The 17,903-nt window shown below is 46.4% G+C and overlaps 1 protein-coding gene across 1 annotated transcript in view; it reads right to left on the reverse strand.

The window, feature by feature from the left end:
- The window catches only part of KIF5C (kinesin family member 5C), a 162,936-nt gene that overhangs the window by 23,268 nt on the left and 121,765 nt on the right, over positions 1-17,903 (reverse strand). Inside the window, exons 16-21 of the mRNA XM_066279433.1 lie at positions 14,599-14,787; positions 10,403-10,520; positions 8,162-8,238; positions 7,025-7,134; positions 5,027-5,128; positions 4,746-4,806 (exon numbers count right to left, since the gene is read on the reverse strand). Of these exons, the coding sequence (XP_066135530.1) occupies positions 4,746-4,806; positions 5,027-5,128; positions 7,025-7,134; positions 8,162-8,238; positions 10,403-10,520; positions 14,599-14,787 (657 nt within the window). The remainder of the gene's footprint in view (positions 1-4,745; positions 4,807-5,026; positions 5,129-7,024; positions 7,135-8,161; positions 8,239-10,402; positions 10,521-14,598; positions 14,788-17,903) is intronic.

Below are 17,903 nucleotides of genomic sequence, written 5' to 3' on the forward strand. Positions count from 1 at the left end.
AATCCTGTCTGGGGCCAATGCTCGAGTATGAAGCTATTTTTAGCACCTGAGGCTGATATGCTCAGACCAACTGAGCTATCCTCAGTGCCTGGGCCACAGTTGAACCAACTGTGCCACTGGTTGCAGCAGGAGAAGAAGGAGAGAAGGGGGAGAGGGACTTGGGGAGAAGCAGATGGTAACTTCTCCTGTGTGCCCTGACCAGTGATTGAATCCAGGACATCCATAACCTGGGTCATTGCTCTACCCACTGAGCCACCAGCCAGGGCCACTTTGGATTATTTTCTAAAAATGAACCCTTAGGACTTAGGTTGCTGAGACAAGAGCACAAGTCAAACCTGGTGACCTTTAACAAAATCAAAAAACCAAAATATTTATTTCCATTCAAGTCTCTCTGTATTATGATTAATTCCTTGCAAAATATTTTTCCATAAGGGAAAAAAAGAGAGATAAACGTGCATTTATATTTTTTAGTTTGTCTAAGTTGACCTACTTTGATACAGTGTCAAAAGATGAAGCTCATCCATGGTCAAAGAAAAAAGGAAGAAACAGCCTAAAAGGCTATGGAAACATTAAGTTCCTTGAAATAAAGATGCTGTGTTAACTTAGGTCTTATTACAGGGTCCAACTCTGCAATTCTCTGTCGAAATAAGCAGGACCTAAAGCCATTTGCTTCCTCCAAAGAAGCAAATTACTTTCTGCAGGAAGCCAAATGGGCCTGTTATTATAAATTTTGTGCACGTCATACCTGTTCAAGGCTCAGCCACCCTCAGGTCAGGTGCAGGGGTGCTGTTCAGGCTCAGTGTCTGCAGACAGCTCAGCCTCTTCCCCGCCTCGGCCTGAGGGAGCTCAGCCCTCACGCCCCCCCCCCCCCATGCTTGCTCTCCCTCCCACTTCAGGGATTTTACTATTGACTGAACTCTAATCACAGCAAATATTTTCCATAAAAAATGTCACCACACCAAAGGGAAATGAGAAGTCATAGTGCCTGGTCAAGGGGCTAGGCATTTCATTGGGCATAGGTACAAAATAATATACATAGAATCTTGAATTTGGTGGCTTTCCCATATGTTTGTTTTTAGGTGAGTTCAACAGTCTGTGAGGAGCAGTACAGACCTTTAAAATAGTTTATAGGTTATTCTTATGCACATTTATGCTTAGGCAACTATCACGTGTCTTCCTGTGGCAACAAATTTCCCTTCATCATATTCATTATCTTTCCCCACCCCACCCCCACTCACTTTCGGATCTTCCCAATCACAGGCCACTGACCTTTGTGTAAAAGTGAAGGGCTCAGTTTCCTGTCACAGTGGACAGTGAGGGTGGGCCCAGAGAGGTGGAAACTGGAAGCCCATCAGTGTGGCAGGAAGTGGTTCCAGCCCCAGAGCCTGAGAAAGGGTCCTATTAGAGTAAGATGGCTGCCTGAGGGGCCAGAGATGGCCTCAGAAGCTGGTTGGCCTTTTCCAATGCTGCCTCCTGGAGTGGGCATCACAGAGCCCCACCCCCCACCTCATCCAAACACTCGAGGAGAAAGAACAGGCCTTGGGCTAAGGAGGGCTCAAGAACAGTCAGCCAAGGACTGTGAGCCTGTTTCTGAGGAACATTTATGACGTGGGGAAGGCTGTGCTGGAAAGTGAGGTAAAACATCCAAGACTAAAATGGCACACACTGCGGGTTCCAAGCTCAGATTCAAAAGGCGCATGCACGATGTACGTGGTGAGTGAGAGCGAGAGAGAAGTGGGAGCCATGTGTCAGTTTGGCTGTGCATGAGTGTGTGACACATAAGTGTGGGAGGGAGTGTGTGTGTGTTGGAGGTGAGCATGTCAGTGTGAGTATGGGAGTGGGAGTGAGCAGGTGGGAGGGAGAGAGAGAAACCTGTGGATAGGTATGAGACCAGTGAGGATAATATGTTGCTAAAAAATGTATTCAAACATCAAAATGGAACAGAATAGATTCAGGAGTGAGTACAAAAGAGAAAGCATGAGTGTGCAGAGTGGTGTGTGGGGGCTTGAGGAAGTGTGTGAGTTCAGGTGAGCGAGAGTAGGAAAGTAAATGAGTGTGACAGTGTCATCATATAATAAGGGTGAGGGACTGAGTGTGCATGCTCTTTAGTGAGTGAATGTGAATGTGTGGATGTGACTGCATGTGGACGTGTTAGGGAAGTGCACTGAGTTAGAGCATTAGTGCAAGGGTATAAGAGTGTGTAAATGAGTGTGGTGTGAGCAAAGCTGTGAGTTGAAGAGAAAGAATTGAGTGACGAGTGTATGAGTGACTTGTGAGTGAGCAAAAGTATGAGTAAGTGTGATGACCATTAGTGAGTATGAGTGTGTTACGGGGGTGCACTGAGTGTGTGTAAGTTGTAAGTACTTGTGTGCAGATGCAAGTGAAGGCATGGGTGTGGATGAACACAGGTGTTAGAACGTGAACGTGAGGGCCTGTAGGTGTGAGTGAGTACATGTGTGGGTGGCGTGAGCGTGGGTGTGACTGTGTGAAGTGTGAGATGATGAAGAAGGTGTTTGTGTGAGACAGAGAGAGACTGGGCGACTCTATATGAGTGTGAGTGGAAGAGCCGTGTGAGTGGGCACGCGGGAGACGGAGAAGTAGGAGAGTGGCCACAGGCGAGGGTGTGGGAAGGTGGGAGCCTGCACCAGAGCTCCTGCATGTAAAGGAAGAGGAGTAAATGATACTGAAATATCACTTATATCTGGCTGGCGTGAATAGAATAACATTTTCATGTTCGATATTTTTCTGGATTTTTAAAATTATCTATAATTATGGGTATCACTTCTCCAGGAGACAGACCTGACTACAGGGGTAGTCAACCTTTTTATACCTACCGCCCACTTTTGTATCTATGTTAGTAGTAAAATTTTCTAACCGCCCATCAGTTCCACAGTAATGGTGATTTATAAAGTAGGGAAGTAACTTTACTTTATAAAATTTATAAAGCAGAGTTACAGCAAGTTAAAACACATAATAATAATTATTTACCAAGTACTTTACGTCAGATTTTGGCTAAGTTTGGTAGAATAAATCTTTATAAAACAACTTCCTATAGTTAAATCTATCTTTTTATTTAGACTCTGGTTGCTCCGCTACCGCCCACCATGAAAGCTGGAATGCCCACTAGTGGGCAGTAGGGACCAGGTTGACTATCACTGCTATAGTAGATCAAGTGACTTCATGGTTCAGTTTGTTTTGTGCGCCAAGCTCGAAAGGCCCGGCTTCCTTGTAAGTCACCTTACTTCGGTCCTGAAGGGCTACGTCCTTCATTCCCCCACTTGGCTTTGGGCAGAACTCGCGTGGCCCAGGAGCCAGAGTGCAGCCTCGGCTGCGGCCCTGAACATCCATTGCCTATGGCCGGGGATCACCAGGAGCTTGGAGACAGGCTCAGTCCCACATACATTCACAGGACATGTGAATGGAATCAAAACGTATGACTGTATTTAAACAAGTTTCTCTCTGTCGTATCATGTGACATGATGAGACGTGTTGCAGCAAACTGCGAGTCTCTGCTGCACGGTCTGCTTCAGACCCAGGCTCCGGCACTCTGAAGGGCCCGCACACAGCCAGCTGGAATGGAAGCTGACCAGGGGACAAACCCATAAATTCAGATGCAAGGCAGAGAAAACCAACTGGGATTTCAAATGATGAGCCCTTCCAAAAGGAAATGGTCTGTCACTTCTCTGCTCCAGACCCCGCAGGTCTCAGGGCAACTTGACCTCTCCCCTTGACCTCTTTGTGCCCATCTCCTGCCCTCCTTTTTCACTTGGCTACAGCCACACTGATCTCCCTGCTGTCTTACAACATACTACGCATGGGCTCTCACATCCTCGGCACGAGCCGCTGCATCTGCCCGGAAGGCTGTGCCCCAGACATCCCCAAGGCTCACTGCTTCCAGTCCGTGCTCCAGTGTTACCTCCTCCTGGAGGTAACCCTCACCACTGTGCTCTGCACTTTCTAGAACCATCCAGTAGGGTTCATACTTTCCTTCCCTATTGTTCGCTGTCTATCCCTCCCAGCTCAAAGAAAGCTTCACAAGAGCCAGGATCTTATCTGTTCTTATTATGCAGCTCAAGCACCTAGAAGAATGCCAGCCCTTAGTAGGTGCTCCAGAAATATCTGTTGAATGTTGAATGGAAGTAAGTTCCAGAGTGCAGAGGCTATAAAACTGTGGGCATTGATTTGCAACTTAGTTCAGTTCTTACTCAGGGGTTCCAGGGTTGCAGCACTAAGGATGGGTGGGTTGGTGGGTGGGTGGGTGGATGGATGGATGCACACATGCATGCATGCATGAAGAAAGGAATAGATGGATGGGTGGGTGGGTGGGTGGATGGATGGATGCACACATGCATGCATGCATGAAGAAAGGAATAGATGGATGGGTGGGTGGGTGGATGGATGGGTGGGTGGATGGATGGATGCACGCATGCATGCATGCATGAAGGAATGGATGGATGGATGGGTGGGTGGGTGGATGGATGAATGGATGGATGGATGGATGGATGGATGGATGGATGGATGGATGGATGGATGGATGCACGCATGCATGAAGGAATAGATGGATGGGGAATGGATGTTTAATCATTCTGTCCAGAGCTGGGGAATAAATTCTACAACTCTCCCTTTTCCACAGCATATTTTATAAAAGGTGTACACAGATAAAATTTTAGAATAGACTAATTCAACATATTATTAACTGATCTGGCTTTGGAGACTAAAATGAGTTGGCAAACATGGTGACATACCACTGTCTCTTCCAGCCCTTTGAGGTCCTCCCTGGCTTGTTCCTTTTTGTCATTGAGTAATCTAAAAAACAAAAAGGCATCATGAACCACCAGAGATCTCTGAAGACACCACTGGCATCTGCAGATAAATCAACAAAATGAAGCAACTTGACACAGGGCCATCATGTTTTTAGATTGGCCTGACCTAACTGGGACATTTGGGTATCCGAAAGACAGCAGTAGATTTTTCACGACTTTGCTGGGATGAGAGAAAACAGAGGAAATGTCTCAAGTGCACTCACAAGAGCTTTTCCAGTTTCATCTCTCTCTCTCGGTCTTCTGTCTTCAGCTTGTTATAATCGGAACTGAGCTTCTCCTGCTCCAGTTGCAGTTTCTGATTCAAACTGAAATTGAGAGGGAAAAGCAATACATTCTACATCAATCTGTCCAAGTCCTCCAGCAAAAGATGTGGTTCTGCTCCAACCCCATTAGTCCTGTGCCATCCAGGAGGACGTTGAGGGATCAGAGAACATGCTCACAGCTCCCTCCCTGCCCGAGTGAAAACACATTTCTGCAGAGCAGGGAGAGGCATGGCACGCGGCTTTGAGGGTGTATTTATAGTTGGCTTGTGCAAGAGCTTCAAGGCAAAAATAATGAGACGGGAAAAGGCTGATATTTTAAAACAGAAAAAGAAAGCCTGTCAGAAGAATTCTACAGACAGCATATACCCACTCAGGGAACCTTATTTGGTCATTTCAACTTTCCCTTCCTCTCTGGTCACATGTTCTGAAAACATCTCCGAAATCCAAATTCCTGGCTGACACAGGGGCCATTCCTCTCTTTGATGTCCTCGAGATGGGGAACAGAGGGAGAAAACAAAGTCTAGGGTCTCTGCAAAAAAGAAACTTGCCATCTGGTTGGAGGCATTTGGTCAACGCTGACACCAGCCCAGCACATACAAACCCTCCTGCGTGACCTCCATGACCTTCAAGGACAGATTGTACACCCTTTGAGGAAAACCCCAACTCTCTCTGAAGCCCAGGATATGTTCCCACTTGCTAACTCAACCCTCCCTCTTTCTGGTCTTTCTTCTCTCCCTCTTTCCCCTGCCAGACTAACGTTCTGAGGGTGACTAATCAGCACAATGAACGTGAGACATGCCTGAAGGAGAAAGCACAGCAGGAGCCGTAGCGGAGCTGTGGCCGAGGGGGAGGGGGCCACGAGGCTACCTGCCCTCAGCAGGCAGGGGTGCGCACAACACTTCTGCTGCAATTACCACACCCCTCTCTTAAAATGCAAATGTGCTGGGTGAGCAGCTCACAAACATTGAAAAGAGATCTGGATCAGGAATCTGGAGAATTTAACTCCACTTTGATTTCTACTTAGCACCCTGACCCTAAGTAAATCATTTCACTTGGTTCCCACAGAGATGTTTCTTTATTTACAGGAAAGAGAAGGGGATGGAACCTTTGGTCTTGGTCTGAGGGGCAGTGAAGGGTGTCAGTGGATAAAACTATTTCAACAGAATCGTTATTCTATGTTTTCTTATGTCTTTTATTTGCTGGATTTAAAAACATTCAAGAGGTTCAAAAATTCCCAAGGAGCTCATTGTGCAAAAAAACCCATTAAGAACATTCAGGAGAGGATCCTGAAGGCACCTCCCAGCTTGGTGACTTGTGTGATGATGAAATGCAGGGAAGAGAGGAGGGAGAGAGGCCATTAATGGACCAGGGGCTCTTCTCTTCAATGGCTAGGATGTAACAGGAGAATGGCCTTGGGAAGGTGTCACCATAGACCCTGGAGAATGCCACAGGTATCAGAGCACAGACACGTGACATCATGGGTCCCTAAGAGGTGTGCAGGGGCAATCGGGTGGCTGGAGCTGTGCTGTGTGTGTGAGGTGTTGGGTAAGGAGGTGGTGGAGTGCCTTCTCTACAGTATTTTTAAATCTACCTGAACCCGAGGGCAGGACCAATTTAGGATTTGGAGGGTTTTCTTGTACTTTCAATAGTGTCCCCACCTACTGGGACATGTGTCTACCTAGATAAGTCACCAATATGACCCTGCTCTGCAGGGACGGGGAAGGGCAGCTGGGCTTGCCTGCCACCTGACCCACCAGCACCCCAGGCTCAGCTCCAGGTGGGGAGCAGCCCTGGGAGCAGCATGTCTAGTCGGTGCGGCCCCAGAGCGGGGCACAGAGCCCACAGGAGAGCAGGGGCCTTGGCTGAAAGCCACATCCATCCAGGTGAGCCCGAGAGCCATGCCCACCCCACATCCCGACAGCCCTCGTGCCAACTCACTCCCGAATCTCATCAATGATTTTCTGCTTCTCCTCAATTTCATCCCGAAGTCTGGACAGCTGCTTCTGGTGAGCCTCCCGGTGGCTCTCCATCTGCTGCTCCAGCGCCTTCTGCGAGCCAGGCCAGGAGAAACATGTCATCCACTTGTTGGCTCTCGGCCCATACTGTGACAGGCCCTGGACTGCTTCTACCTCCCACCCCACCCCCTCGGCGGTCAGATCCCCAAACTGACAGAACCCCCCCAAACCCGCCGTGCTTTCCTGGACAGCAAAGCTCAAGGATCTGTTACAAACTGATCTTAAAGAGCAAAGTCACCCATTATTTAAATAGAAAGTGCTCCCCGACTTTCCACAGCTCACCTGAGCCACGTGGCATCTCCAGCCACGTCAGTGAGAGGGCACTGACCTCTTGCTACCTGGATGACTCAGACAAGCCACATACCCCGTGTGACTACACCCCCTCACTTGTCCAGCTTAGAAGGTGCCCCAGCCTCGCCCCTGCACAGGTGATGTTCGGAGGAGGCCCTTCGGCAGAGCGATGTGCAGTCAGGACAGGGCCAGCACAGCACAGGGCCACGCTGCGGGCCGGGCAGACCGCGTGTGGGCACTGCTTTAACTAGGTGCTTATCCCCAGGGGCTCATGGTTTGCCTAAAACTAATCAAAACTCTACATTTTTTCATATCTCATTTATTCATCTTATTTCTTGATTATTTTTCTCACATTTTTCTTTACTATTTAAAATGTGACCAAAAATAAAAATCTCTATATTTAAGATACAAATTCAAATGTGGGGTATCTAAAAAGGCAGAGGGGAGAGATGTAGTCTTCCATGCAAAGGAAGTCCAAGCATTTCCTCGGAGCTAACCTGACAGTGTGCCCGGCAGTGGCTGGGCAGTGCTGCTCTGCCCTCACCAGGAACATGGCAGAGAAAGGTAGGAACGCGACTCCGCTGCTACCTGCAGACATCGCAGGGGTTCCGCACACCTCTGCCCCAACTCCCTTCTCAAGCAGACCACCCTCTGGGGTAGGGCACCCCTCCCCGTGCTGCACTGCCACACTCTCTGAGGGAGACAGGCTTCCCAGAACGGAAATACCAGTCCCAGTGCCCATGGGCCCGCGGAAGGGCCCGCGACGCACCTTCATTTCCTCAGCGTCCTGCAGCCGCGTCAGATGTTCCTTTTCCTTGTCCTGGAAGCTGACTTCATGCATCTTTTCTGTTTTGAATTTTAAATAATGATTTAAGATGTAACTGGAAGGACTCATACACAAAAGTAAAAATTAAGAAACAAATACAGAAGACAGGCAATGGCCTAGAACATCAACTTATATCGCCAATTACAACCATGGTACAAAGGAATGTCCCTGTGGAGGGGACTTAAAGCGAGGCTGACAGCTCCCGGGACACAGCCTAGGTCCTCGGGGTGTAGGGGCAACTGGACAGGGAGAGATGCTAATCTGCAGCAACACCAGGCCTCGGGAGTGACCCGAGGCAAAAGCGTGCTTTTCGGATTAGAAACATGCTTTGTAGATTATAAAGCACTCTGAGAATTTTAGTGGCATTTGGATTGATACCACTATTAGCGTTCCAGAAAGATGTAATTTACGTCCCATGGGTAAGCTGTTTATTCTCTAAGGATCTAGAGTAGGAAAACAATCTAAGGATAAGAACAAAGAAAATGGGAACATAAAATAGCACTCTCCAGATTAAACAAGGCCCCATATTTGGGACAGGGCTGCCAGGTGACAGCTGAGGGAAGGGAGGCTGTGCAGGCTGTTCGTGGTCAGTGGCCCCCTGAGCACATGGTGTAGTGGCGGCCTGAGCTGGGGGCTGATGGGGGGAGCGAAAGATTTAAGACAGTGACATTTATGTCATGTTGTTTCCTCTCCAATCTGTCCCACTGTCTCAGGTCCCCCTGCTTCTGCTTTATTTCTTCTCAGGGCCACTCCACAGTGGCCAGTCACAAGAGGGAAACGTTCTCTCTGTCAAGTTTTGGGTGAAGCATTGTATCCCCAACATTCATCCTGTTATCACAAAAAGAAAACGTGACAAGGTCACAGCCGAGGTGGGCATATTCTCCTTTTTTAAATTTGCCTTGGCATTTGAAACAAAATGTATGTACTGAGCAAATAACTATATAATAATAAAGGAAATAAAAAAGGATAATATCATCACCAATCCTATTACCCTATCAAAACCACTTTCATTTCAAGTATTAGTTTGTAAACCTTAATGCACAAGCACTCATTGATTTCTAAATGTTATGGCCACAGAAAAAAAAACCTCCCATGATGATTTTTAATCTAAGGTTACAAAGTGAGCATTGCTACAACCTTCAACCAATCATCTCCAGGACAGAGAAGAAGCTCTATTTCACCGTTTTCTCTCTCTAATAGAAGTAATTCTGCAATGAATATTTGAGATTTGAAGATCAAAGGTATGAAGAGTGTTATGATTATTAATATGCTTTTCAAAAAGCCTTCCAAAAGGACTCGAACAATTTTCATTGCAAGCCATAATATGTGTGTTCCCAGTTCATCACAATGCATACATTTTTAATCCTGTTCTTGTCTCTGCATGTCTCATCCACCACCTCTCTTGAATTTCTTCTGTTTACTCAGACTTACTGTGTACTTCCTATGCTGCGGGTACTTCCCTAAGCACAGGCAGTCAGGAGGTTGCTGACCAAGGGAAGAGTGTGTTCAAAGGACACTGGGTACAGCTAAGCCACTGGTAGAAGTTCAGACTTCATATGAAATATCGGAGGCATGGGGCTGGGTACTAGGCAGAGCTGACTTTAGAAGAGTCCCTGCATTGCAGCACGGTGACCAGCCTGGAGCAGACTTCATATGAAATATCGGAGGCATGGGGCTGGGTACTAGGCAGAGCTGACTTTAGAAGAGTCCCTGCATTGCAGCACGGTGACCAGCCTGGAGCAGACTTCATATGAAATATTGGAGGCATGGGGCTGGGTACTAGGCAGAGCTGACTTTAGAAGAGTCCCTGCATTGCAGCACGGTGACCAGCCTGGAGCAGACCGGGGCTGGGGCCCGCAGTGGGCAGAGGTAATCCCAGTCCTTAATTAGATTAAGGACAATGACAATGAAGTCAGGGATGAGCAGAACCAAAGAAGCATCTGAGAGCAGGTTGAACAGACAGGCCGGTAGAGACCAGAAACACAGGGTAGAGAAGAGCAAGGATTCTGGTTGGGCAGCGGGGCGGACTGAGGGAAGTGGGAAGTGGAGCAGATATAGAGTGAGGGCAGTCTTCTAGATGATCCCCCCAAAACTGTGCCATTGTTTTTAGTAGACCTAGAAATGATCTACTTGAGCACAACTTAAATCATGAGCCCAGGTCCCCAGCGCTCAGCCGGTGTTTACCTTGGGCTCGAAGCTTGGCCAGCTCTTCGGTGAGCGAGTCCTGGGATTCCTCAAGCTGCCTCCTCTTCTGTTCCATGTTCTGCATGTAGTCTGTCAGGGATTTGATCTTGGCTTCATGCTTTAAACAGCAAGTAGATAAAGAGGAGGAGTGAGTCACTAGCAAGGGTCATCCTAGCTTGCTTGGGACCGTTCACTGGGAAAATGCAATGGAGGATGAGTCCTCAAGACCCGTGTTGAGTTCCAACACCTGGGAGCACACATTGTGCCCCGTGCCTGGGGTCCGGGCTCACCCAGGAGCACACAGTGTGCCCTGTGCCTGGGGTCCGGGCTCACAGGCTAACGGGGCCTTGGTTTATGCCGTGGGCTCCTCTGCTTCATTCCCCAGACACCCCTCCAGCCATGCCCGGCCTCGCCACCACGTCATCGAGAAACCAATGCCAGTCTGGTCCTCCTCACAGCAAACAGCGTGGGCAGGAGAGGAAGGGCAGGGCGAGCTCGCACCTCTGTGTTGAGTCCTTATAAATGAAACATTGTGCCTTTTTCTGTCTGTTTCTCAAACTCACCAGTTTTTGTCTCATGGACTTTGCATTTTACATTTTCCTCTCCCTGGTAAGCTCTGCCCACACCCCTCCATGACATGAACCTGGCTAGATCCCTGGCCACTCCGACCCCATCGTTTTATTATAGCACCGAACTTCCACATGACTTATCTTATCCACGTCCTTACCTGTTAGCTCCATGCGGCAGGAGTACATGCTTAATGAAAGTCAGCGGGATGAGTGAATGAATGGGAGTCCATTGACTGAATAGGGACAGTAGGGACTTCCAGGCAGATGGAAATATGCAGACACTTCCCCCTCCAGATCAACAAGGATCACATTTAGGCAGAAAGACCAGGAGACTGAGCTCTAATCACATGAAATAACCTCTGGGAAGTGGGACTCAGTTGGAGCAGTCGTCTTATAAGCACTGCTTTTGGTGAAGAGGATGAGTGTGTTCAAAAGAGTTAAGAGCATTTCAGCTGGCAGTATCTGGTCAGATTCCTTACGTCATGTCACAATCTAGACAGCCAAGGTTTCTCCTACCTTTTTTTTGAACCCTAGGAAATAGTGATTAAATCTTTAGCTCTTTTTTTTAAATTAATTTTAATGGGGTGACATTGATAAATCAGGGTACATATGTTCAGAGAAAACATCTCTAGGTTATTTTGACATTTGATTATGCTGCATTCCCATCACCCAAAGTCCAATTGTCTTCCGTCACCTTCTAACTGGTTTTCTTTGTGCGTAAATTTTACCAGAGTACAAAATAGCACCCAAAGGAAAACTGTACTTGTTGCTACTGTAGAAAGCCCTGCCTAACACATGTGTTGTTTACCCCAAAACATCCGAATATTCTTGACTCCCACCTCATATTCCCAAAGCTAGTGTTACTCTAAGACCCAGGTGCCCAGACCCGCAGTCCTGGGCACTGAACTAGACAGCAGCCCACACAGGCCGTCCCCTCGCTGCCTCTCCTCCCTGGGGGAGGGTCCACAGGCTCCGGAGCGAGCCCAGCTGGAACCCATGTGCCCCCAGACCACACTCTGTGTCCTGGGGACCAGGCCCTCCTTTCTCCAACAGCCCGGAGCCACTCCCAGGGCCACTGCTGCTGCTCCCGTCATCTGTGTGAGCAGATGACCAATGACACAGCATCACAGTTTCTCAGTCCACACTCTGTGTCCTGGGAACCAGGCCCTCCTTTCTCCAACAGCCCGGAGCCACTCCCAGGACCACTGCTGCTGCCCCCGTCATCTGTGTGAGCAGATGACCAATGACACAGCATCACAGTGCCCTCAGACCACACTCTGTGTCCTGGGAACCAGGCCCTCCTTTCTCCAACAGCCCGGAGCCACTCCCAGGGCCACTGCTGCTGCCCCCGTCATCTGTGTGAGCAGATGACCAATGACACAGCATCACAGTTCCTCAGTCCACGGAAAGTGCGGATGGGACTGGGACGTGAAGGCTGGCACATCCAGATGGGAAGAGAAGACAGTGGGCTACGGGCTGTGGGGCCTCTATTTGTAGTCTGGCTCTGGCCTCCAAATGACAGGCGAGGGACTGCCCCAAAGCACGTGCTATCAATTTTATAGGGGACCCGGATCTCATACGGGTGGTGCACAGTGCCCTCGTGTGTATCGTTTCTCTTCTAAGTCTTTAAGAATTATAAAAGGATCACACAGTAAAGCAAGCCCATAAACTACTCTAACTTATCAACTACTTTCCCCTTTCCTTCCTGGTCTCATCTACATGAATGCATATTTACAAAGTTGCAAAGTATAACACAGGCACTACTCAGCTTTTTCATTGTTACTATTTTTTATGTAATTATACTTGCCAAGAGCTGCATATATTCTTCCACATAACTTTATGTTGTTAGCCTATCAATAAGTATTTGGGTATTTTATTTGATCATAATATAAGTACTATTGCATTCAACATCTTCCACATAAACTTTAAATATTTTTAATCAGGAAATGATATTACTATATGAAATGGAAATTTTTTCATTTTTATTACCAATGAAAAATACCATACAGGAAATTACTAGACCAAAGTATACACTTAAGTTTTTTGTGGCTTTCGATTCCTAAGGTGCTTTCCAAAAGGACTGACTAGATCTTACTTTTTTCAACAATGTATGTAAATTTCACTATCACACTAGCATGGAATAATCATTTCAATACATTTTTGCTTATTATGTTAGTTATAAAATGGAACCTTGTTTTAATTGCATCTCTTTGATTATTACGGTGTCAGACAAGGAGGCTGGGGATGGTTCTATGATTACATATTATTGCTAGTTAAAAGCACACCAGAATGGGACATGTGCTTGCCTGTCCCTCGGTATTATTATTATTATTATTTTGTATTTTTCTGAAGCTAGAAATGGGGAGAGACAGCCAGACAGACTCCCGCATGCGCCCGACCGGGATCCACCCGGCACGCCCACCAGGGGGCAATGCTCTGTCCACCAGGGGGCGATGCTCTGCCCCTCTGGGGCGTCGCTCTACCAGAGCCACTCTAGCGCCTGGGGCAGAGGCCAAGGAGCCATCCCCAGCGCCCGAGCCATCTTTGCTCCAATGGAGCCTCGGCTGCAGGAGGGGAAGAGAGAGACAGAGAGGAAGGAGAGGGGGAAGGGTGGAGAAGCAGATGGGCACTTCTCCTGTGTGCCCTGGCCGGGAATCGAACCCAGGACTTCTGCACGCCAGGCCGACGCTCTACCACTGAGCCAACCGGCCAGGGCTCCCTCGGTATTATTTGATGTACCACTCCATGATGATATGTCTTTGCTTCCCTCAAATGACTCCAGCTGTTCTAACATTCAGTGTAAGGTGGTGAGCAGCACACACTGAACCCCTCACAGAAGCCTCAAACCGCAAACCCGGCTCGCAGAAAGCAGTGGCAGACAAGAAACTAGGCCATTTTCTGAAAACATCTTGCTAAAATGAAAATACCACTCCAGTGGGAAGAAGAGCAGCCTTACTCACTGAGCGAATGAAATGTGCCTTGGGCTTGAAAGTCCCTTCAAGGCACTGAGCTCACAGACACTTTGGTTCGAGTCCCAGCGCGGCCTTTCCCTGGCTCCATGAGTTTGGATACTGTAGTCAATCAGTCTGTCACTTTCCTTATTGGAAAAACAGAAACAATAATACAACCTGCCCACTGGAATTTTTTAAAGATCAAGTGAGATAATGTGTATAAAGTGCTTTGCAATGTTGGCACATTGTAAACACTCAGTCAAATGTGAATGATAACAGCAGTAGTAGCAGTAGTTTGTGTTTTCATCCATTAAATTGGTCCCATGCTAGAGAACAAAAGATGAAGGAATATTTCCTTAGCTGATGGGGTATTGGATGTTACCCAATCTTATCCTGTATTATATCTACCTGCTTACCTACATACCTACTTATCATAGATAGCTAGATAGAGATATATAGAAGAGACGGAAGGTAATTCATGTGACTCTCACAGCAAAATCTAGCCTGGGTTAAAACTAAGCCAGGGTGTCATTGCCTGGGGAGGCCATGGACAAGCACTACGTAAAGTCAAGTTCATCAATATCCCTATTACGCACCATCAGATGCAGTCAGAGCATGGAGGAAGCAGATTTCAAGAGAACATGGGTGTGAAGTGAAGAGGAAAGGTGTGCCCTACCTGGGATATGAGCAGCTGGCAGGCCGCCAGCTCCCGCTCACTGGCATTCATCTTCCTGTTGGAGTCCATCTGGGCGCTCTCAAGCTGTTTGCTGCGGTTCACCAGGGACTTGACCTCTGACTTCATCTTGCTGATGTACAGACGGGCCATGGTGAACTCCTCTTCAATGACTCCATTCACATCTGCCAACTGAGCACAGGAGGGAACACATTCAACTACTGCCTACAATTTCCAGAGGTTCATGAAGCCCCTGAAACGCACAGATCCTCAAGATGTGCATAGGTTCCTGGGTAAGAGTCCCTAATTACAGGGCCACAGCCTAAAAATGGTCTCTAAGGAGCACCAGACGTTTAATCTCAAGTTCTCAGAAACCCCAGGCGAAGTTTTCAACTAAAAACCTCTACTCAATATAATCCTAAATTAACCAGGTTTTTCTTTACAATTGATTTTTAGGAATAAAAGTGGTAATATCAAAAGAAAAAGATTGAAGAGCAAACAAGTGATAACTTTGAAGGAGTGTTCCGTTCAATGTCTTCAACCTTATATTTCTAGACCAGCAGAGGCCCAGTGTTCCTAATGGTGACTCCAATTAAAATTTCAATTATGTTCTTTATAGTCTGTTATTCATAGGGAGAAGCAGTCTAATGGCTTGAATAGGTTTCTACAACTAAGGGTAGAAAGAAAAGGGATTTTCTATATCGTCCTCAATTAAACAACAACAAAAAAGCTAATGACTAGGAATGTGCCATTACCAAAATCCCCTCTAGATGAAGGTTTTTCTGCATGACTCTTGTCACTACCCATCTATGTATCCTTGCCTCTATGTGCCTGCCCCTTCCAAGCAGACAGGAATCTATCTTGTTATTTATGATCACCTGAAAATAAGTCTAAATCCACCTTTAGAAAAGAAGATTCTGACAGCTAGCATTCCTACATGATCTCGTATTTGGTTTCTAAGTTTCAACGCTCTACTGGAAACAGAAATCAGATACTTAGGCTAAAAACCCATTTGCTGAAATGCAGATATGCTCTTAAGGGCAGTTGACCAAAAGAGCAAAGTAAATGCATATTTTGTTTAACCACCAGAGGGCATCCTAGCACCTCAGGAGAAAAGAGCACGGTCCAGAACCCAAGCGCAGGAATAAAGGTTTCAGTTGATTCTAAGACAATAATTCCAACTATGTTTTTTCTAATGTTCCATACTACAGTCTAACATCTATCTCACTTTTGCTGTCATTAATTTATCACATGACTGTTTTTTAGTAAACTTAAGACTTGGAAATACGGAATCGTGTATCATCCCTGAAAATTGATAGCAGATAGGAAGTACGTACACAGACCAGACCGCATGCTGAGCACCTGTAATTTGGTGGCAACCTTCCCCTAAGAATTCCACAACAGTATTTGTTAGATCAGTGTCAGTCAACACAACTCAGGGTCTATGTTAAAAGCAAGGAAATCTACAAGTATCAACACTGACTCCATTTTAATTTAATGGAGGTTCTTGCATAAGCCCACTATAATACTCACTGCCAACAATTTTTCTACCAACACCACTTACTCCTTCTTATATGTTCCTTTTATAATCCGATAGCATGGAGATAACAAGTAAGAGAAGTCTGAAATCTTTGAAGTACTTTTTGTTCTTCTATCTTTGTGATCGTCAAACGGGGAACAGAGATGAGAAACTCATCCCGTACCCTCACCAGGTGTGCCCTGCATACCGTCCAGTTTCTGTAGAAAGGTAAGGGAACAGCCATGTCTTCTATGTGGAATTCCCAACCTACTCCGCCCCCTCGTGGATAAACACTGCTGAACCAACAGGTAGGGCATCCTGGGAAGACACAAACCCCTTCTCCCTCCAGGGCTGCCATTGGATGAGGACACTTTCTATTCAGTGTCCAGATCCCAGATCCCGTGTGAATTGGGGAAGAGTAAAAAGTATGTATACAATGATGAGCTTTCTCCAGAGTGAGAGCTGCATATTTCTTCCCTCAGACCAGAACCAGAACCTCTCAAGCTAACTGTGGGCCTAGAAGATCTAAAAAGAGATTTTAAGTCCATGTTGATGGGGGAAAAAAACAAAACAAAACAATATTTCAAACAAATGATTTTAACTGTAATGTTTCTTACCCCTTAAGAGTTCATATATTTAGTCATGTAAGTTCACAGTTTTCAGTAATTCTAAAAAGAAGAATCAGAGTTTGTTGCAGAAATGTTATTTATAACTCCCCCCTGGGTCTGACAATGACTCCAACTAGGCTGTGTGATCTAGTACAAATGACTAATCTGGGAAAAAGGCTGCCTTCCCATGGAAGGACAGATGCTACCTGCCCCTGTGGCGGAAGAGTCACCTACACACCCACCCATCTACCCCGTGAGCATGGACTGGCTGGACAAGAGGCCGTTTCTAGGCCAAGTCAAAGGTAAGTAAGGTGACTGTTCACATTCTAAGACACAAAAGTCAGAACGAGACTAAACGAAGTCAGCGTGGGTGGTCAAAAGAAAATTTGGAAGCTAATCCGTCCATGTAATGTACTCCACTCTACCTCTATTAATTTGTGGTAGGATTCCTGGTCTGTTTTAAGGAAAATGCAGTAATATAGGTCCATGAGAAAAAGAGAAATCTCACTAATAAACCTGATAAATTCAATACTAGGCTTATCTTGTCATTAGCTGATTCATCTTGTTTTGTTGACCAAACAAAATATTGCCTGGACTCTGTATCAAGACATGATTGAGCTGGAAGAATACGACCCCTCCGTCTCCACACTGTGCAGGCCCTTCATGTCCCAAATGGATGGCTGAGGAGACTCTGACAGCCATCCTTCCCGTCACACCACAGCTCTACCAGGAAGGACCTTGTGGGGACTAAAAGAATTTTAGGAACAAAAATACAGGATCACTGAAAAAAGATTTTCTAGATTTGCTCATTTTTTAGCTCAAAATAATTATATCAATTTAGTCCAAACAATAAGTAAAGTGCCTATAAATGGGACTTCATCAAACTAAAAAGCTTCTGCACAGCAAAAGAAACCATCAACAAAATGAAAAATGCAATCTATGGAATGGGAGAAAATATGTGCAAATCACATATATGATAAGGGTTGATATCCAAAATATATAAAGAACTCATACAGCTCAACAGCAAAAATGAAACAATCTGATGAAAAACTGGACAGAAAATCTGAACAGACATTTTTCCAAAGACAATACAAATGGCCAACTGGTACAGGAAAAGATACTCAACATCACTAATCATAAGGGAAATGCAAATCAAAAACACAATGAGTTTTCACCTCACA

The sequence above is a fragment of the Saccopteryx bilineata genome, chromosome 5, assembly GCF_036850765.1.
Source record: "Saccopteryx bilineata isolate mSacBil1 chromosome 5, mSacBil1_pri_phased_curated, whole genome shotgun sequence".
Taxonomy (NCBI): Eukaryota; Metazoa; Chordata; class Mammalia; order Chiroptera; family Emballonuridae; genus Saccopteryx; species Saccopteryx bilineata.